Source organism: Symsagittifera roscoffensis, chromosome 5 (genome assembly GCF_963678635.1).
Source record: "Symsagittifera roscoffensis chromosome 5, txSymRosc1.1, whole genome shotgun sequence".
NCBI classification, from domain to species: Eukaryota; Metazoa; Xenacoelomorpha; order Acoela; family Convolutidae; genus Symsagittifera; species Symsagittifera roscoffensis.
In genome coordinates, this window is record NC_087066.1 from 30824930 (window position 1) to 30843411 (window position 18482).

General features: G+C 36.0%; 1 protein-coding gene across 6 annotated transcripts in view; it reads right to left on the reverse strand.

Annotated features, from left to right (window-relative positions):
• Positions 1 to 10901: 10901 nt before the first annotated feature.
• The window catches only part of LOC134846925 (potassium voltage-gated channel subfamily H member 1-like), a 60656-nt gene continuing 53075 nt past the window's right edge, over positions 10902 to 18482 (reverse strand). For all 6 annotated transcript variants that reach the window (XM_063864367.1, XM_063864366.1, XM_063864365.1 and 3 more), the window contains 6 exons: positions 18069 to 18318; positions 17605 to 17734; positions 17093 to 17345; positions 16588 to 16784; positions 12511 to 12757; positions 10902 to 12270 (listed from right to left, as the gene is read on the reverse strand). In XM_063864367.1, coding sequence (XP_063720437.1) covers positions 11081 to 12270; positions 12511 to 12757; positions 16588 to 16784; positions 17093 to 17345; positions 17605 to 17734; positions 18069 to 18318 — 2267 coding nt within the window. In that variant the 3' untranslated portion in view covers positions 10902 to 11080. The remainder of the gene's footprint in view (positions 12271 to 12510; positions 12758 to 16587; positions 16785 to 17092; positions 17346 to 17604; positions 17735 to 18068; positions 18319 to 18482) is intronic.

Here is an 18482-nt window from a genome sequence, read left to right on the forward strand (position 1 = left end):
GCAGCGACAAACGGTTGATTAAAGAGGAGTGAATTAGTGAGATTTGAGTGATAGATCCGGTAGTAATTCAGATCAAATATATATGGTAAATCACCCCACAAAGTTGCTCGAACTTTTGACCAAAGGTCATGTTCCACCAGCTAATTTTAACAAAAATCAGGAAGTGATCTCTCAGTTTGAACCGAATAAGAAAGAGCAATTTCATTTCAGATACAAAAAATCACCAATATTGCTTAAGTAGTTTTCCAAACAAATTTGACTTACTTTTCTTACTTCCTTCATGATTGAACCTTACCCATTTCGAGGTTTAGTCCTACTTAGGATTAAAGTAAGATTTAATAGGTACTTGGCCTGCCACCCTAATAGGTACTTGGCCTTAATCTTACTTGGCCTGCCACCCTAAAATTTTGGGTATGAGTGCCGGTCGGATTTCGTTTGTCTGCTCAATTTCCGCTGATTTTGTTGCTGCAACTCTTTCTCATACTTTATGCAGCTCATACCTTTTCTCATACTTTATGCAGCTTTCATCATAGTTGCAAGTAGTATTATTTGTACTATCATGGAATGAATGTAAAACTTTTTGTAATTCAGTTTTTCGTCGCAATTGGTGTCTGCTCAAAATTTATCAGCTTTCCTCCCTTTTCGTAGGTCTTGCTCCATTGAATTTATAATCAAACAGTTTGATTGGCATGTTTGCCAAAAAGTCGCAAAAGTAGTTTTCACTGAGACATGCGGCATTTTTTGTAGACCTAGTTTTTGTCATTGTAACTTTCCACTTCTTATTTTTTCATGCTAGTGTTTGTGTTTTCTATGGTCCGCTTCGCTTCTGTGTTTAAAACGAATGAAAAACGTTAGAAATCTTATCATTTAATTAAAAATTCAAACCTGTCCACTTAGTATGGTAGTGCGAGTTAATTTTAGCGAATCAGCAGTTTTTCTGATTTTAGAAAAAAAACCCGGGATTTTAAAGAGCGAAATTGCAAATCATACAAATCACTACACTTAGTCTTTGGAAAAAGCAAGTCATACATAATTCTTTAGAGTTTCCTATAATCAGGTTAATATTCGTCTGTGTCGGCATGATTTTTGTTGTACTGCCATTAAAAAAGGAAAATTTGGTAAAAATTGCAAATCATGCAGTTTACATATATGTAACCTGTTACGTTGTTAACTTTTTTTGGTGCGCATTACGTAGCTCTGAATTCTCAAAAGCTGATTTAGTTGGAGATTTTTTCTTGACAATTTTTTTAGTCTAATTCTACAAAAACGCGAACGGTGAAAATAAAAAAAACTGATATTTTTTTGCTTCTGATCGGGGTTTGAACCTGATTATCTGGCATGTAAGAAAAAAATATATATATGTGTGTTTTGTGCTATGAGTGCAGTAAAAAAGCAATAACTTTTTTCAAATTTTAATTTATTCGTCTTCCCAGTAATTTCCCCGTTGTCCCGCGAAAGATTGAGACTTCTCCAAGATAACCAATATTAGAAAATTATTTTCCGAATTTATTTTTTCTCCAGGTTGGAAAGCAAGTTTCAAAGAAACACAAACAACCGAGATCAAAAAGATTGCGGAAATGGCGAATACCAAGGGGGTCAAGGTTGCGGGAGTCGGTCAGTGTTTTTTGTGTTTCACGGGTTCGACCATGTTTTTAACTTTTCTCAATAAGTGTACTACTATTTTTTCATGAAACATTACGTTTTGTCAGAGTCATTCACGGCGTTTTGTCATAGCGCTAACCATCTGGGCCACTGGATTTTGTTTTTCTTCGAAAGTTATTTTTTTTCAAGAGAGGATGAGAGAACAAGTTCATTTTATTTTGTTGGTCTGCAGCAGTTTCCGCTCAAACCTTGCTAGACCCCCGCGGAGTTTGCTGAAGTTAGCAATAAGGAGTAGCAATTTTTCAGTGAAAAGAGACTATTTGAAAACAAAATAAAACTACTTTATGAGGCAGACTACTTACTTGTATCGGAGGAGAAAAACTCACAATTAGATTTTTTTCTGATGCTTTCCTGCTCCTTAGCACATTGCTTCTTCCAATTGCTTGAACGCAATTACCGTGCGGGAGCTTTAGGTAAGTGAGTAAAAAAGTCAAATAGATCGTAGCTAAAATTTAACGGAAAACCTCATGGATTTATCCGCGAAACTCAAATTTTCTATTCCAGATTTTTCATTAATTGTTTTACCACAGAGCTGTAATTGCATGCCTGAGACTGGCCGTTGAGAATGAACATGAAGACGACAAATGAACAGTTTTTTATTACAGTCATAAAAACAAAGTGGACAAAAAAGGAAAGAAAATTTTTCTCTGTTCATCTTTTACCACGATACATTTGTGCCCAAAACAATCAGATTGTCCAATAGAGACTTTCAGTGAAGGCCGCATGTCTCTCTTTTTATTTTTTTTTGAAAACTTTTCATCCTGTCTCTATTAAAAGAGATTAAAATTTTAGAACCATTTTTCCTCCCTGATTGGGCTCAAACAAGCTATCTCATCCGTAAGAACCATCCTCGTAGTTCTCCGCGCATCATCCATTATGGTATAATCAATTCCAAATAAACTCGTAAGTTTACTCTATTTAATTTCAATGTGTTCATTAAAAAAATGATAAAAACTGAGACTGGGCATTTACTTGAGCAATCAAGATGTCCAGATGGAGTTAATTTACCAAGCCAGATACACTGGAAAAATAACTTTTCAATTACAAATTTTACGTTAGCAGATCGGCGTCCAAAATGTGCTTCTCGGATGCGTCGATTTTAAACTTTCAGTTTCACTAACGGGGGCCTGCTCCCGGGCGCGTAACAATAACAACGCACAGCCTGGCTACCAAGTTGTCTTGAAAAATATTTTTGTCTTGAAAAATATTTTTCGCCCATTCAATGTGAAATAATTTTAATTCAGTAAACATGCTACGCTTTATTAGAGTTTTGGTAACTAACTTTTTTCATAACTCGACTCAGTTGGAAATTTTCAAACTCCCACCACAAAACAGAAAATGGTGGCGTTTGAAATTTGTGTTCATTTTTTAGCTCAACATAACAACATCTTTGGACGCTCAAAAACTACTTCTGTCGGTGTCGGTAGGTTCAAACTCCAAAATAGCAATTTTGATTGATATTGAGTACCTGGAATTAAAACATAGATAAAACTCTCCCGGTGACAACTTTGGGTAGATTTACGAGGATTTGAATACTAAAACCTTTGCCGTTTTCTTTCGTTGCCTATTATGAGAGAAAGCAATTACTTTGTACCAGTCGATACGTCTGGTGAATCTACTCCTTAAATACTTTGGAAGGAAGGCAGTTGAAACATCGCTTGAATTATTTTTTTTTACAAACAGTTATGTCTCACTCAAGCCTGAAAATTTTCAAACATTTTTTTCACCGTTTTTAAAAGAAAGAGACTTTTTTTTGCTCAAGAAGATGTTCAAAAACAGAAACAGAAGAAGAAAAGTACGTTTTCTAAAAATTTTTGCAGAAAGTTTTTTGGATTAAGAAAAATCCGGAGAAATCAATAAAAGAAAACTTCAAACCGTTTTTTGCTAGAGCAAAACTGAACTTTCACGGTTCAATTTTCAATGTACACTATTATATGCCTAATATAAGCTACACACCTACAGGCCTACAGCCTAGACACCTTCAGGCTACACACCTACAATCTTTTTCAGACATACATGATTCAATAAGCTATGCCAAATGACCCCTTTCAATAAATTTTTGTGGCAAACAATTTTGAGTTGAATTTTGAAAAAATGAAATTAAACCTACCCAATAAAACGAAACTTACCCAAAGACAAATATCTTCTCTTTTTTCAGTGGTCGAAGCAAAAACTGAAACCATTCATTCCTAAAAAAGAAACAGCAAATTTTTGTGTCGTTGGAATTTAAAAAATCAAATTAGTTTCATTATATTATGCCTGATAACAGGTACAATATTCAATATTTGCAATTAAACTCCGCAAACTGATCTGGATTCCGCAATTTTAGATATTTGAACTAATATAGAAAGCAGCAATATGTTTTAACTTTTTATATCCGGTTTCACGTTAGTACTAAGATAAAACAGTTGTATATTTTTGCTAATACACGTTGTCACTTTTTTGGTAGCCAGTTTCACGAGATTCGGGCAAAAACTTAGCCGTGTAAGGAACCATTACAACAGTATGGCACGTTTTGTTTTTACAATCTAACGAGAATCGACATCAATTTATTATGATCTTAAAATTTTTGAATTTGAGTTCAAATTTAAAGCGTTATTTCCCTGTGACACTTTTTCGTAAAATTATTGGGGTTTGAAAATAGCCAATTTGGAATAACTAACGTGCGATAAATTTTGTGCTATCAAAGCTAGCAAGTGGCGATTTAATCTTACTCAATAAAGAGTTCAAATTGAATTGAGGCAAGCTTTTTGGTCTCATAAGCACGTTACTAGACGCTGAATGCATTATTTTTTTCCACTGAAGTGTGGTGGAAAACTGAAGAAAAAACCTGAAATGATTTCATTTTTTTTTGGAAGTTTTCATCAAGTCTTGTAAAAAAACCATTTTTTCCATGATTTTAAAAGAGAGTCGGAATGTTATGGCCAGAAGTCAAAAAGCCTTGGACCACGCCAGGAAGAAGAGGACACACAGCGACATCATGCTAGACCTAAGCCTTCTACCATGATGTTCAAAAGTACCCCTATTCTCCTTGTACGAGTTGGTGGACATGTGGAATTGAACATCATTGGAGGAATTTTGGACGTAAAATGTACAAGGAGAATACGGGTACTTTCGAAGATCATGCCAGAAGGCTTAGGAGCAGGATTGTATCAAGAAGTATGGCGCTATATGTCTAGCGAACTTGTCAAAGCAGTAACGGGGCTGTCAATAGCGGTGATTCTTTATTATTCTAGGAAATTGGAGCAGAATCCCTCGAGAAGAGACCTGCAGTCCCGCTTACAGAAGGGGTTCAAAAAATGAGGTTTGATGGCCTCTTGGCACTGATAGCAATGAAATATAGCCGGTTAATTGAATTGATCACTTTGACCCTATAACTGTACAAATGTGGTCGAATTACTGAATTTTAACACTCACGTGATTAAATACAGACAACAAAATATGAAAAGAGCTCAATAAAGAGCTTATAGAGGAATTCTGCTAAAGGCAAACTAAGTTTTTGGCATCAAGGCAAAGCCCTGCTTGTCCCGGTTGCCCTTTAAGGTCCAAAGAAAACGCAATCTAATAGGAAATAAAAATAACGAAACTTCTTTCAAATGAAAAAAAAAATTGAATTTTTTCAGAATAAAAAAATCCCCCCTCGCATACTGTGTAAAAAAAAATGTTTTAGTTAGCATCTAGCAACCTGTTTACAGTTCTAAAAGTTTCGCCTCAAATCAAACAGAAGCGATTTATTGCGTGCATTTAAAGCCGCTCAGGCGTAAAAAAAAGAACGAAGGGAGTTGTCGAAAAATACTTGTCCTACAATTTCATACTACGAAAAAAAGTCAGTAAAACAATTTCATACAATTTCATAGACCAACGGAAAAATGTATGAAAATAGCCAGATAATCATTTTCTCAATTATGAAGTTTTATAACAAGGTTTTTTGCCACACTCTGGAATTAAGATCACCGTGCCAATATTTTCATCACAAAAACTGTGTGAAAGTAGCAAAATCGATATGTAAGCTGTGAAATTGTATTATGAATATCTTTTCCACACTCTGTGAAACTGTATGACAGGCCTTTTTTCTTTAATTAAAATTGTGCAAAAAAATTGATTCAAAACTTTGTGTTTTTATTCAAAAACACAAAAACCAAAGTTTTCTATCAAAAGAAAACCAGAGTGTTAGTGGCAGTTACCGCGCAGATAAACTGCATTTGGCGAATTTACCATGCAACTAATTATAACATTCTCAGTTAGAGTTATTTAAAAAAGGTAACTTTAACTATATGACTGAAAAACTTTTACTTTGAAAGTTTTGGTGGCTGAGAAAAATTATATCATTTATTCTACAAATTTATGTTTACCTTACGATTTGAAAAAAGAGAAAACATTACTTTTTTTCATACTACTTTTTCTCATTTTTGATTTGAATTTGTTTTTTGAGTCGAAACGAAGATTGATATCCTTTGACTTATTCACATTTAATTTTATTAACGAAAAGTTTAATTAGGAGCTTGTAAACCTGACAAAGTTGCAAAGACTGTGACCGGTCAGTTAGCAGCAATACCGTAGTCTGTGTCATACATACGGCGTAGTGTCCGTATTCGGGGTCATGGTGCTAATCTTGCAGTCTAAGTTACCACTGCTAATTGACACCTGTCGATGATAGTGAATGATTCACGGTTTGGCTTGACACGCTCTCACTCTCTCGCCTTAGCGGTTGAAAGGTTACGTTGATACCTATCATTTATTTATTAAACCCATTTGTATTTAATTAAATGTCCAATTACTATATTCAATTTACTTTTGTTATGGAAAGTTTTTACTTGTTTTAGTTCAGTGTTTCTAGTAATATCTCATGGCGCAGCTAGCAGTCGCATAATGTGATGACAGAACAGAATCAAACTTCAACTTTCCAATATTTCCACAACAAAAGCTGTGAAATTGTATTATGAAAATACCTTCCACACTCTGTGAAATTGTATGATAGGCATATTTCCTTAAATAAAAATGTGCATTAAAAATTAAATCAAAATTATGTGTTTTTATCCAAAAACACAATAATTATAGTTTTCTATCAAAAGAAAACCAGGTTGCTAGTGGCAGTTACTGCGCAGGTAAACTGCATTTGGCAAATTCACCATGTGTATTGTCAGTTAGAGTTATATATAAAACGAGGCCTCTTTATTTATATGGCTGAAAATTTTTACTTAGAAAGTTTTGGTGGTTGAGAAAAAGTATATTTTTGTTCTACAAATTTATGTTTATTTTACAATTTGAAAAAAGTACTTGCTTGTATTTTTCAAAAGTTTTGAGTAGAAAACTCAACCAATTTTTGTTATAGACACAAAATATAACGAAATTATAACACGAATTTTCGCAAAAGTTTAATTGAACAAAAATACAAGTTTGCTATCAAAAAAATGATAAATAATAAATTGCAACAAAATTTTGTTTCTTTTTTGGGAAAAGTGCATATCATACAATTTTCATAGACAAAACTGTTTCATGAAATTTTTTTTTGTTCAAAATTTTGTTTTGATGCCGAATATGCTCTCATTTGCTCGAGTTAAAAGATTAGAGAAACTGACACTAATTAGTAATTTTTGAATTCCGAACCAAACTAAAGTAAATTTCAAAACAATACCATTGAAAAAAACTGCTTATTATACAATTTTTAAATATGAAAATTGCTTGATAAGCATATTATCTATAAATTTTGTGTAGGAAATTGTATGAAGAGCATTTTTTTGTTGATATCTCAAACGGGGAAAATATAACGCATGAGAGTTATCAACCCAACATATTCTTATTCTTAGGAAATTTATTAACTAAAAAAATTTAAAAAAGAAAACATTGAATTTTTAAAATTAATCTCCAAAAATATTTCACCCACGTGCTGTGTAAATTACCATACCATATAAGCATTTTAACTGAAAGTTCCATATAAATTGCCACAGAAAAATTGATCGGAACGATTTCTTAGACGGATTAAAGCGCCGCTAAGACGTGAATAGGACAAAAAAATCGCTCGTTAATTGGCCCAAGTTGGCCGATTTAGTCAAGTTTTTCGAGTGTTTACAGGTCCCGATTACATTGCGCTGACGCGGTCTCCGTAAATATTTGCACTCCCGGAGGAAACTCTTGGTGCGAAAAATTTTTCAAAAAAAAATTGAAACGGTGGCAAATTCCAACTCATGATTAAAAAATCACCGGATTTTTATCAGAGTTTTGGTTGATACAATGAATGACTTTTGAGAAGGTGACAAGTCAATACAAGGCATTGCAGAAAATTCCGGAAAAAAAACGATAAAATTTAAAGAAACTCTCTGAAATTGAGTAAAAAAGACAAAATTTTCTTTTCAAATTGTAATATTTTGAGGTAATTTTGGGCGTAAACAACTCTACTTTTTTCTCAAACAACGTCTGGACTTAACTAAAAAAACCGCCCTAAATATACAAAAAATGATAACAATTGAGAAGTCACGTCAAAGTCTAAGCTGAAAATCATAAAAATAACTTTTTATAAATAAAGTTCATCGTAAATAAGTCAGGCATTTCATTCTTAGTTTCGATTCATTAAACAACTCAAAACTTTCTGACCAATCTTTTTCATATTCAATTTGAAATTGTTTATTGAGTCGAAACTAAGATTGATATCCTTTGACATATTCACGATTAAATTTACTGATGTATAGTTTTGTTATGAGTTTTGTAAACGTGACAAAAGCGCATAGACTGTGACCAGTCAATACGCAGCAATACCGTAGTCTGTGTTATACATACGGCGTAGTATCCGTATTCAAGGTCACGGTGCTAATCTTGCAGTCTAAATTACCACTGCTAATTGACACCTGTCAATGATTGTGAATGATTCACGGTTTAGCTTGACACGCCCTCACTCTCTCGTCTGAGCGGTTGAAAGATTACGGCTGATAATATCAATTAATTATTAAACCATTTTGTAACTAATTCAATATCCAGTTTTTTTATACAATTTGATATTTTTATAGAGAGTATTAACTTAGTTTGGTTCAGTACTTCTAGGGATATCTCATGGCGCAGCCATCAGTAAACAATCTGATAACCTGTATTATTGGGAGAACCTGTATTCTGGGTAAAAGTATTTGCAGAACCCCCGTTTCCGTGGGGAACATGGATAGGCCAGTTATATCTGGCAAAATCTCTCACAGAAGGTTGTGACGCTAACGTTCTACTATCAGATCCAGATCCTGTTTTTGATGATCTACCACCAAATACAGAATAAATACAAGCTTCAGAAACACCGGAAGAAACGAATACAAAAATCGAATAATAGAACAGCACGAAACGCAGAAGTCACGGAGAGAAATTCTGAAAGGAGAAGACAAGGACCAAAATCGGCTCAATCCTGTATTACCACAAAGCGGATAACCGGGTAAATTCAGGCTCTTTTTACCCCCGGAGCCGAAAGGAAGAAAATATTTCTCCAGCACAGCAAATTCCCACACAAACCTGAAAACAATAAATTTCAAATTTTTTTTAACTTGTGCGAGTTACTTTTCAGGAGAGAGAAAAACTTTATTGTAGAAAGAATGCAACTTTACAACGCGCAGAAGTTTTGTATCTTCGATTATCCGGGCAAGCGGCAAAATGCGGTTGAATTTAAATTCTTGAAAAGGAAGTAATACGTGATATTTTTATTGCCAAGATTTTTGCATTAGACCAGGCAACACCGTTGATGACACCCTAAAAGCAGCGCTACTACACGAAAAAGGATACGCTACGGCTAACGTGTTGCAAAGGCAAAACAGATTCGGAGGTGAGAATTCGAATCAAAAATTTTTCCAGGTGAAACAAGAGCCCACTATGTCCATCCAATCGAAGAAAAACTTTCAAAGTAGGATGAACCGAGCACCGATAGTTCCTCAAAACCATGTTATTTTAGTATTGTATTTATGGTCACTGTGCTAATCTTGCAGTCCAAGTTACCACTGCTAAATGACACCTGTCAATGATAGTGACGGATTCACGGTTTAGCTTGACACGATCTCACTCTCTCGCCTTAGCGGTTGAAAGATTACGGTTGATATTATCATTTATTTATTTAACCAATTTGTAACTACTTCAAAATCCAATTTCTATACAATTTCTATATACAACTTTTGTTATGGAAAGTCTTAACTTAGTTTAGTTCAGTACTTCTAGGGATATCTCAGGCTGTAAACATAGATCAACCGATGACCTAGAATGCGGTCTGTATCGTATGATACTCCCTTTGGAATTTCAAACATTTAAACAGGGTACTTATTGTCAAAATTAGTGTAAGTTCAGAAATTAATTTTCTGTTTTGTCTCCTTTCTTCCTTGCTTTTGCATTTGTTTTGGCTTGGTGATGGCTCATTTCACAGTTGAATTTCCGTCTTTTGCGAACGCCAAGGATTCGCAAGCCAGCTTTGGCGAGACAGGCTGAGATAATTCTCCTGGTACCAATTGGTCCTCTACCATCTTCACTGCATGTCTGATTGGGCTTCCGAAAAACCTTGTCTCTTACTCCTATTGGATGCCCTGGTAGACAACAGTGACTCTTGTGGAATCTCGATTGGAGGAGATTCTTGTTGAGCGGAGTTTTCGCAGGGTACCCTGTGGGTCTCTTTCTGACCTTTTAGACTTAGATGGGCACCAAATGGCTGGCTACTGCTGGAGCATAAGCTAGAATAGAATATCTTCGGGCTTCGTATGACCTAAAAGCGTCAATTTTTTTTGTAAATGGCATGAAAAACTTTATTCAAAAACGCTTATTGAAGAAGTTGAAATTCCGTCTGAGGAAAAACAACACTCCCGTGCGCAAATTTTTTTTTCGAAGTCCGCACAAAAAGTTTTCAATGGAATGAATAACCGTGTTTTCTGAAGTAATTAATGTAGTAATGAAAGTTCGTTCTGAAACTTTTCAAATTACCTTACTTAGAACTCTTGATGGTACTGAAAATTTGTAGTATTTTTGTCATAAACATTCATTAAGTAACCAAAAAACGCCTGCTTGGGGTATTTTGCTTCATTTTAACGGTCTCTTTATCCATCTGTACAAAACATCGAACACCTTGTTGCACATGAGTAGAGTATTCTCACTGGGTCTAGTGTTTTACGGAGGCAGTCGATAAATCTGTACAAGAATTTAGTACATGACGCAGATAAACCAATAATCCGAAAAAAAAACTTTGAAAAAAATAGCGGTCAGACTAATCTCAACACATCTATTGGCGCTTGAAAACATTTCTTTTCAAAGATTTTTGATCTATCTATTTTACTAGCATTGGAAATAACGCGATAAAAAATTATGAATTGTTTTATTGCTGATTTATAGACAAAATAAACTTCCAATAAAAATGATTGATTTATGTTACTATGATCATTTACAAAGTGAAAATGTTAGCAAATCTGTCGCTTATAGCTTAAAACTCCGGAATTTTGGATAATGTGACTGGCTTTTCCTCGACGTCTATAAAACTGAAAGAAGTCTCTTCAATTGAAAAAAGATTGGAAGGCGAGTCGGTTCTAGGTTCGTTGACTCTGCTCGGGTTTTCACCCGACTCAGTTGCTGGTCGCAATTCACTAGGCGTGAAAATGACGTCGCCGAACTTTCGATCCTCAAATTGGTCTTCGGTTTCATGTTGGCTCGAGCCTGAAAGCGTATCTTGTGGAATCGAGAGCTGAACTGGCTTCATAGGCTCTGGAGGGCGGTTCGATCCCGTGCCATGCCATGTTTCGTCCCCATTTTCAACCTGGTCATTCTGGTCGGAAGCTCTCGGAACTTTTGGACTTTCGGTTTCGACTTTTTGCTTGACAAGAACTTTTTTGGCTGACTTGCGTTCGGATGATGACGAATCTTGTGACAGATTACTCGACTTTGATTGGTTCAGAACTTCATTTGGAACAATGGAATCACGGGACAATAAGACTTCATCACCGTCGGGCGCGCTTTCGACCGTTGCTTGTGCCGTTATTGTTTCGTTCGGTTTTTGACTTTGGCCGAGATTCAAATTGACGCGCAGTTGTCGTTTGGCGCTCCTGATATTGTCGGCAACTTGCATAATTTGGTCATCTAGCTTCTTTAGCTTAGTTTGCATCGACAATGCCTCCATAATCATATCTGATCTAATGTCTAGTAAGCTTTTAACCAAAGGATCACATTCGCCGAACGATTTCAACTTTTCTTGTAAATTACGTGGGTTGTAAGTGATAATTTCAGCTGAAATTTCTTCTTCGCCGCCTATTCGCACTGTTTTTTGTCCCGAACTTGAGGCTACTTTTCCTGCGTTTCCAGATTTGGTTAAGGTTGCACTTTTTTCGTCATCAGTGTCCAAAGAGCTTTCACGTTTGTTCGCAATTTTATCCCACATACTTTTCTTCTTATTTTTTGACAAGTGGTTTACAGGGGAGGAGTTTTCCTCGGCGTGGAGTTTGCTGCCGCTGATTTTCCTCTGCGAAGGAATGACCTTGAAAATGCTGCTGTTGTTGCTGGCTGTGAGGAGGTGTGAACTGTGGCCTATGGAGTGGCTCTTGTTGTCCCTCTTCTTGAGAGCTGATGCCAGCGAGGGTCGTCTGGAATCGCTTATTTTGTGGTTAACGGAAGGAAGCGCACCTGTTGAATAGAAAACACAGAGTAAAAATTAATCAACTCAAAACTTCTTTTTCACATAAACATTTCAGTTTGAGCCAATTTTTGATTCAACAGATTTGTATTATAATTGTTTCCTTTTTCATTTGGAAATTCCTGTTTTTTGTTTGAGCCAATCAATTGAATTAGAGCTCCTTAAAGCCAAGATGAAAATTTCATATTTGTGATTGCTGAAAACATTCAGTTTGAACAGAAAACAGGTACCATTCTGCTTTGGAATATGTCTCTCAGACGATGTATGTCCATGACCCCCTACATCTGAGGCAGAGGTTGGGGTGGGGGAGGGAGTGGCCGAGGGCAAGATGTTGATGGAGTCCTCATTGGGCACCTTGCCCCTGAATCGGGAGAACAACTTCCTCACGGGGTGGTCCGCGGGTAGATCCACCGCCGTCTCCTTCCTAGCCGCCATCTCCTGCTCCTTGCGAAGATCTGCAATAGTCTTGAAGCGAACCTGCAATCAGAAACAGACCGCATAAATACATTCTGCTCTGTAGACATGGATCGAAACCGGGCATGTTTAGCTTCTGTCCTTTAGGGATGTTAGATCTGTGCCCATCGTTAAGACCTACTCTTCTTTTTCAGTTTTTCGAAATTTTGGATATTTGCTGTTCCTTTAAACAATGTGAATACTTTTGGGCAATTCTACGCACTGCATGAGTAAATTAGGTTTAAAAAGCTGTTGGGTGTTCTAATTTATGCAATATTCGATTATGAATTAATTTTCTGATTCTGCGCATGAATGAAACTTTAAAAAAAAGCAAAATAAACTAATGGCGTCTGCATGAGTTCAAACCCACGCGTTTTTAATTTCAGTCAATAAAAAAACTAAGAAACATGTAAAATTAGACGGTAAACCTAATCATATTAGCTCAAAACAAGTAAAAAGGCAACAACAAAAGATAAAGACTGCTTGAAGCAGATTCGTTTGATTGACATGTATTAGTACTCAAGTCCGCAATCAAATGATTAAAAAAATGTTTAATCAGACTAAAAAGCCTCAAATTCTAAAACGCCATTGAAAACAGTTTGACGTCTTTTTGACAATGAATCTTAACAAAATGATTCAAAAAGGTTTTTTTTTGTGAAAAAAAAAAACAGATTTGAGCTAATTGAGCTAAAAAGATTCGAGCAAAAAAGATTTGAGCTGAAAAAGATTTATTGAATTCTTTAAACCCAGGGGCAGATCTAGGATTTTCTTGAGGGGGGGGGGGCGGATTTTCAAAATTTTTTTTTTAATTTTGTCCACCTTTTTTTAGGTCGACCAAATTGATTTTCCGAGTTCTCTCAAAGCGGTAAAAAGACCGTTTTGGTAAAATTTTCTGCGCCGCAGGCAAAGTTTTGAAATACAGGCAAAAAAAGCGTTTTCAGGCACTTTTTGAAAATTTTGACCAAAAAACGCGTTTTTTTTTTGTCGCGCGTTTCCCCCTCGAAATTAGTTTTTATTGGCACCGAAGGGGCCTTTAGAAAAATTTTAGGAAATGTCACCAAAAAAGGATATCTCAAAATAGTACAAAGGAAGACCCAAAGCCAATCCCCCCCCCCCCCCCTAAATCCTCCCACCCAAAGCTCCCCCCCCCCCCCAAAATCCTCCCCTGTTTAAATCAGATTCTAATAAACAAAGTTTCAGCTTCTTGTTAGCAAAACTAACACGATTAAAAACTATTTTCGTATCAATAGAAAATGGCAACACTATTCATGAATTAATATTCAAATGAATCTGAAAAGGCTGCGAATGACAAGAATTGGTTGGTTGATGTCTTTTTTTCGAAGGATGTCCTTTAACTGGGTGACATGCAGTAACTTAGACAGAACACAAATTAGCTTAGATGTCAGTAATGAAACAAAATTTGATCATTATTTTTTTTGCAAAACTGGCATGTGGGGTGAAAAGCAAAGGCTACCAAAACTTGCCTAAGACAAAATTTCGCAAAAACAAAAAGACTGTATAATGCCGTTGCGTATCAAAATATTTTTTATAAAGCATTAATTCGAATATTATAAAATCTTTTGGAAATCATTAATTTTATATATATTTTATCTGGAAAACTCCTTCAGAAAAAAAGAACCAAATGAATTTTATAAAACAATTGTGCAGTTGGATATTTCAAGCTAATTCACGCGTTTGCAAGACAAAAATGCCATTTTTTTAAATACTAACAATGCCAAACAACTGTGCTCTGAATATGTTTTTTTTCACGCTGTTCAAATTTCAGCTTTTTTGTGGAAATCATCCCCCCACATGCCATATAAAGTACAACGTGATAGATTTTGCTCCTAGTAACAAACCAACTATGGCAAATAAGCTTCCTTCGACCAATCTGTAACGATTTCAAAGACGGATTTAATCTCCGCTTACGCGTTTATCGCGAGAAATATATCGCGCGTTAAATGTCCAAAATGCCAATCGTTAAACCCCCATATCTATACGAAAAATGATCACCGGTAAAATATCTTTTCAAATTTAAGCTCAAGACAACAAAAATTACTGAATGATATTAAAAAATTTTGTCAAAAATATCTAGTTAAAAAGTCGAAACTTGTCTGAAGAAAAAACCCACCCCGAGCATAAATATTCCGTTACTTTTGTAACGAAAGTCGGAAAAAAACTCGATATAGTAGGCAGCGACCTGGGCACCAAAATCAATTCGTGGTTTTGTAGCTGGTTTGTGTCTAATTTCATTCAAGAAAAATCAGTGTGTATGGCTGCAATGAGTTATCAATTATGTTTTGCTGTAGCTCTCAATGAGCTATTATTACGACTTTCGAAGAAAATGACAGAATATTTGTGCCCTGAGCGTTTTTTTTCTCAAGACAAAATTCGACTTTTAAATAGCAATTTTGACAATTGTTTTATACCATTCGAAAAATACTGTTGTCCTCAGTTCAATTAAAATAGAATTGACTGTGATAACTTTTCCTAAAAGTATAGAGGTTAAGAGATGGTCAGTTTGATCAATTTTGGACAAAAACGCGCGATATATCTCGTGCTTTAAACATGTGAGCGGAGATCTAATCCGGGTTAGAAATTGTACCAAGTTTTGAAAATTTCATCATTTATTTCAATTTAATTACTCCATAGAAGTTAAAACGCAGTCGGAACACTCACGGCTTCCCCCTGATATGAGTTTTGTTTATGATTTGGTAGAGTTGCTTACACTGTTAAATTATACTGCTGAATTAGGGATGATCATGGTCGCGAACCAATCTGTTTGAATTTTTTTTTTTGATAAAACAAAGCCAAGTTGAGAAAACATGATTTTTTCCGGTCCCGAATCTAAATCTTGAGTGTCAGTTTTGACAAATAGCTGTACGTTATTTGGTTAAAAAAATGACGGCAATAATTTTTTAGGGGCGTTTTTGATACAGTCTGCTAGATCTTGTGAGAAAATAGTTCAGGCGAAAAATATTTTTATTCTGTCCTAAGCGATGAAAAGGACCATTTTCTCTATTGCTGATATTCAAAAAAGCAAGCTAAGAATTTTTTTCATTTAATGAGCAAGTTTTCAATAAATACACTTAATTTTTGGTTTTAATTTTGAAAAGGATATCCATCTGAGCTAAAATATTTTAACGCGAGGGTTTTTATATCAAAATCAGGTTAACTAGTTATTTAAAAGACTATTTCCAATTTCATAGAAAACATCCACCCATCAAAGTCAAATAAGCTTTATCTTCAGCAAAGCTCTGAATGTTTCCTTTGTCTTCTCAATAGTCTCGAATAACTTCAGGTAAATTGGTGAAGAAAACCTGATATATTTTAATTTTTTGACAGCCAAAAACCAATACGATGTGGTATACTCGAGTCGTGTCGAAAATTATAATCACAATTAGCTTGCCCCAATATGAAACAACTTTGAGCGCGAGATAATTCGACGCGCAAAAGTAAGAGTTAGCCTTTCAACCTCATAGATAAAATCTATGGAAACCCAAAACTTGCTAAAAACTCTAATAAGAAGTTTCGAAATTGGTATGAACTAAAAAGTTAACCAAAACAGGTATTCCGTAACTTTCTTTAAAACTTGGAACCAAAAGAACATCTCAAACTAAATAAGTGATAATTCACTTCGTTAGCAGCACTCAAAAATTTTTCGTGCACGCGCGCCACTTTTTAAGATTAATATACCGCGCACTTTAATTCAGAATGTGAACTGGGCTTGTGGCCAGCAAATGCATTTAAATTGCATTCAAGTTCAAAAATGTAAATGAAAAAGCAAAATGTTGTCGGATAAAGTTTTCGTGCATTCGGTCCTTCGCACATGAGGGGGGACTTCTGTTACCTACCCTGTGTCTGAGGTTGAATGCGAGCACTAGGTTGCGGGAGAAAGAGGTAGCGAATGACTCATAGAAGCGGAGGATCTCGACCAGTGCCTCCCTGGATATGATGTGCAGATCAGTGTAGGTGAGAGCCCGCACATTCACAGCACTCTGGCCCACATTCGACTCCAGCCAGAACTTGTCCCCAATCACATCCCCTTTGCCTGCAAAGTTACAATCGATGCTCAAAAATATTTAGTAGCTCAATTCAAAATCTGTAGCCAATTTGAACCAACGTCAAACGAAGTTTATGAATAGCTTATACCAGAAGCTTATGAATAGTTTTCGAAAAACTTTTATTAGGAGCCTGCGAGAAAAGAAGAGCGTCTATTAGACAATAAATAGAAATTTTAGTTGACTTTAAAATCCAATTTGAATTTTTTTGGTGACGTCAATTTTCAGGGAACTTCGTGCGAATTCCAGGAGTCTTGGAGTGAATTGAAAAAGACTGAATTTATGCTACAGGACTAACCCAGTATGGCCACGACCTCATCGTCTTGTATGACTTCTAGTGACCCACTGGCAATGAAGCACAGTTCCTCTATGCTCTCCCCAGTGTGGAACAGGAGGTCGCCCGGGGCACTGTGGTGCATCTCGAAGTTGATGGCCAGTGCCCGCAGACACCCCTCCGAGGCCAGGCGGAAGGCGGGGTGCTCCCGCAGAATGTGTCTGTTCAGGTGGATACTCAGGTCTGCTCGCATGTCTTTGGGTGTGTAATTCATCACCTGCACACCAAATCAATCAAGTTGTATTTTAGAGGCAACATTTTTTGAAAATAAGGATTGTTTGCTGAGGTTATGGAAAAAAATTGGCCTAAACTATAAAATTATCAATTCAATTTTTGAGAAAATTAGGTGAAACACTAGAGTTCTTTCAGTTTTTGACCTGGCAGATCGTTTTTTTGTCCTACTGTTATTTCTAGATAAACAAAATAGTAAAATTATATTAAAAAAAGCAATCGGCCCAAGCGGGTCTCGAACTGACTTTGTCGGTGTTGACTCCTTTGGTCATGGCCCAGGTGGACACTACATAGTCCATGACTCTCTCTGCCAGATCCTTGGGCACCTGGTACAACTTCATGAACTCGCGAATGTCATTCAACATCTCGTGGTACCTGAATTAGGGACATTGTTCCGAGCCAAAGCAAGACTAAAACGCTATTCATTAGCAAAAAGACAACTTTACAAGGCACAACTCGTAACGCTTTTTGGAACTTTTAACGTCATTAGCCTCATTTTCAAAATTTCATATATGAGCGAGGTCTTTTTTTTGGATATCGGAGCGGGTGTGCGTTCCATGGAAAATTTCGCTTGCTTCTCAATTTGACCATTCCTATTTTCCCGGTTCAATTACTAGTTTCCTCTAATTGTGTTGATAACAAATGAATAATGATTAATGATAACAAATAAATAATAAATTGTTTAAAATCTGCTCCAGTTTGTTCTGACCTTGTGGACTGTGAGCTCATCTGCTGGAACATGGTGGTGACATTACCAAATATGGTAGCGTACAGGAGAGACCCGACGAACATGAGTATGATGCAGAATATCTTCTCCGAGTTGGTGTTGCCGGCTATGTTTCCGAACCCGATGGAGGTCATGCTGCTCATGGTGAAGTAGAGGGAGGAGACGTAGGATGTGAACACTATCGAGGAGTTGAGCGAGGCTGACCCATCCCACCTACTCTGGTTACCCCCGGCTGCACAAAAACACAACAAGTACAACACACTATTTTTGGCAGATAATAATTTTCAAGCTCTCTCCAGCTTGAACTTGGTCAAAAAACTGATTTTCCGTTCAAATTGATTCTAAAACCAACTTGCAAAAAGAAGAATAGAGCAAATCGCTGAAAAAAATTTCCTT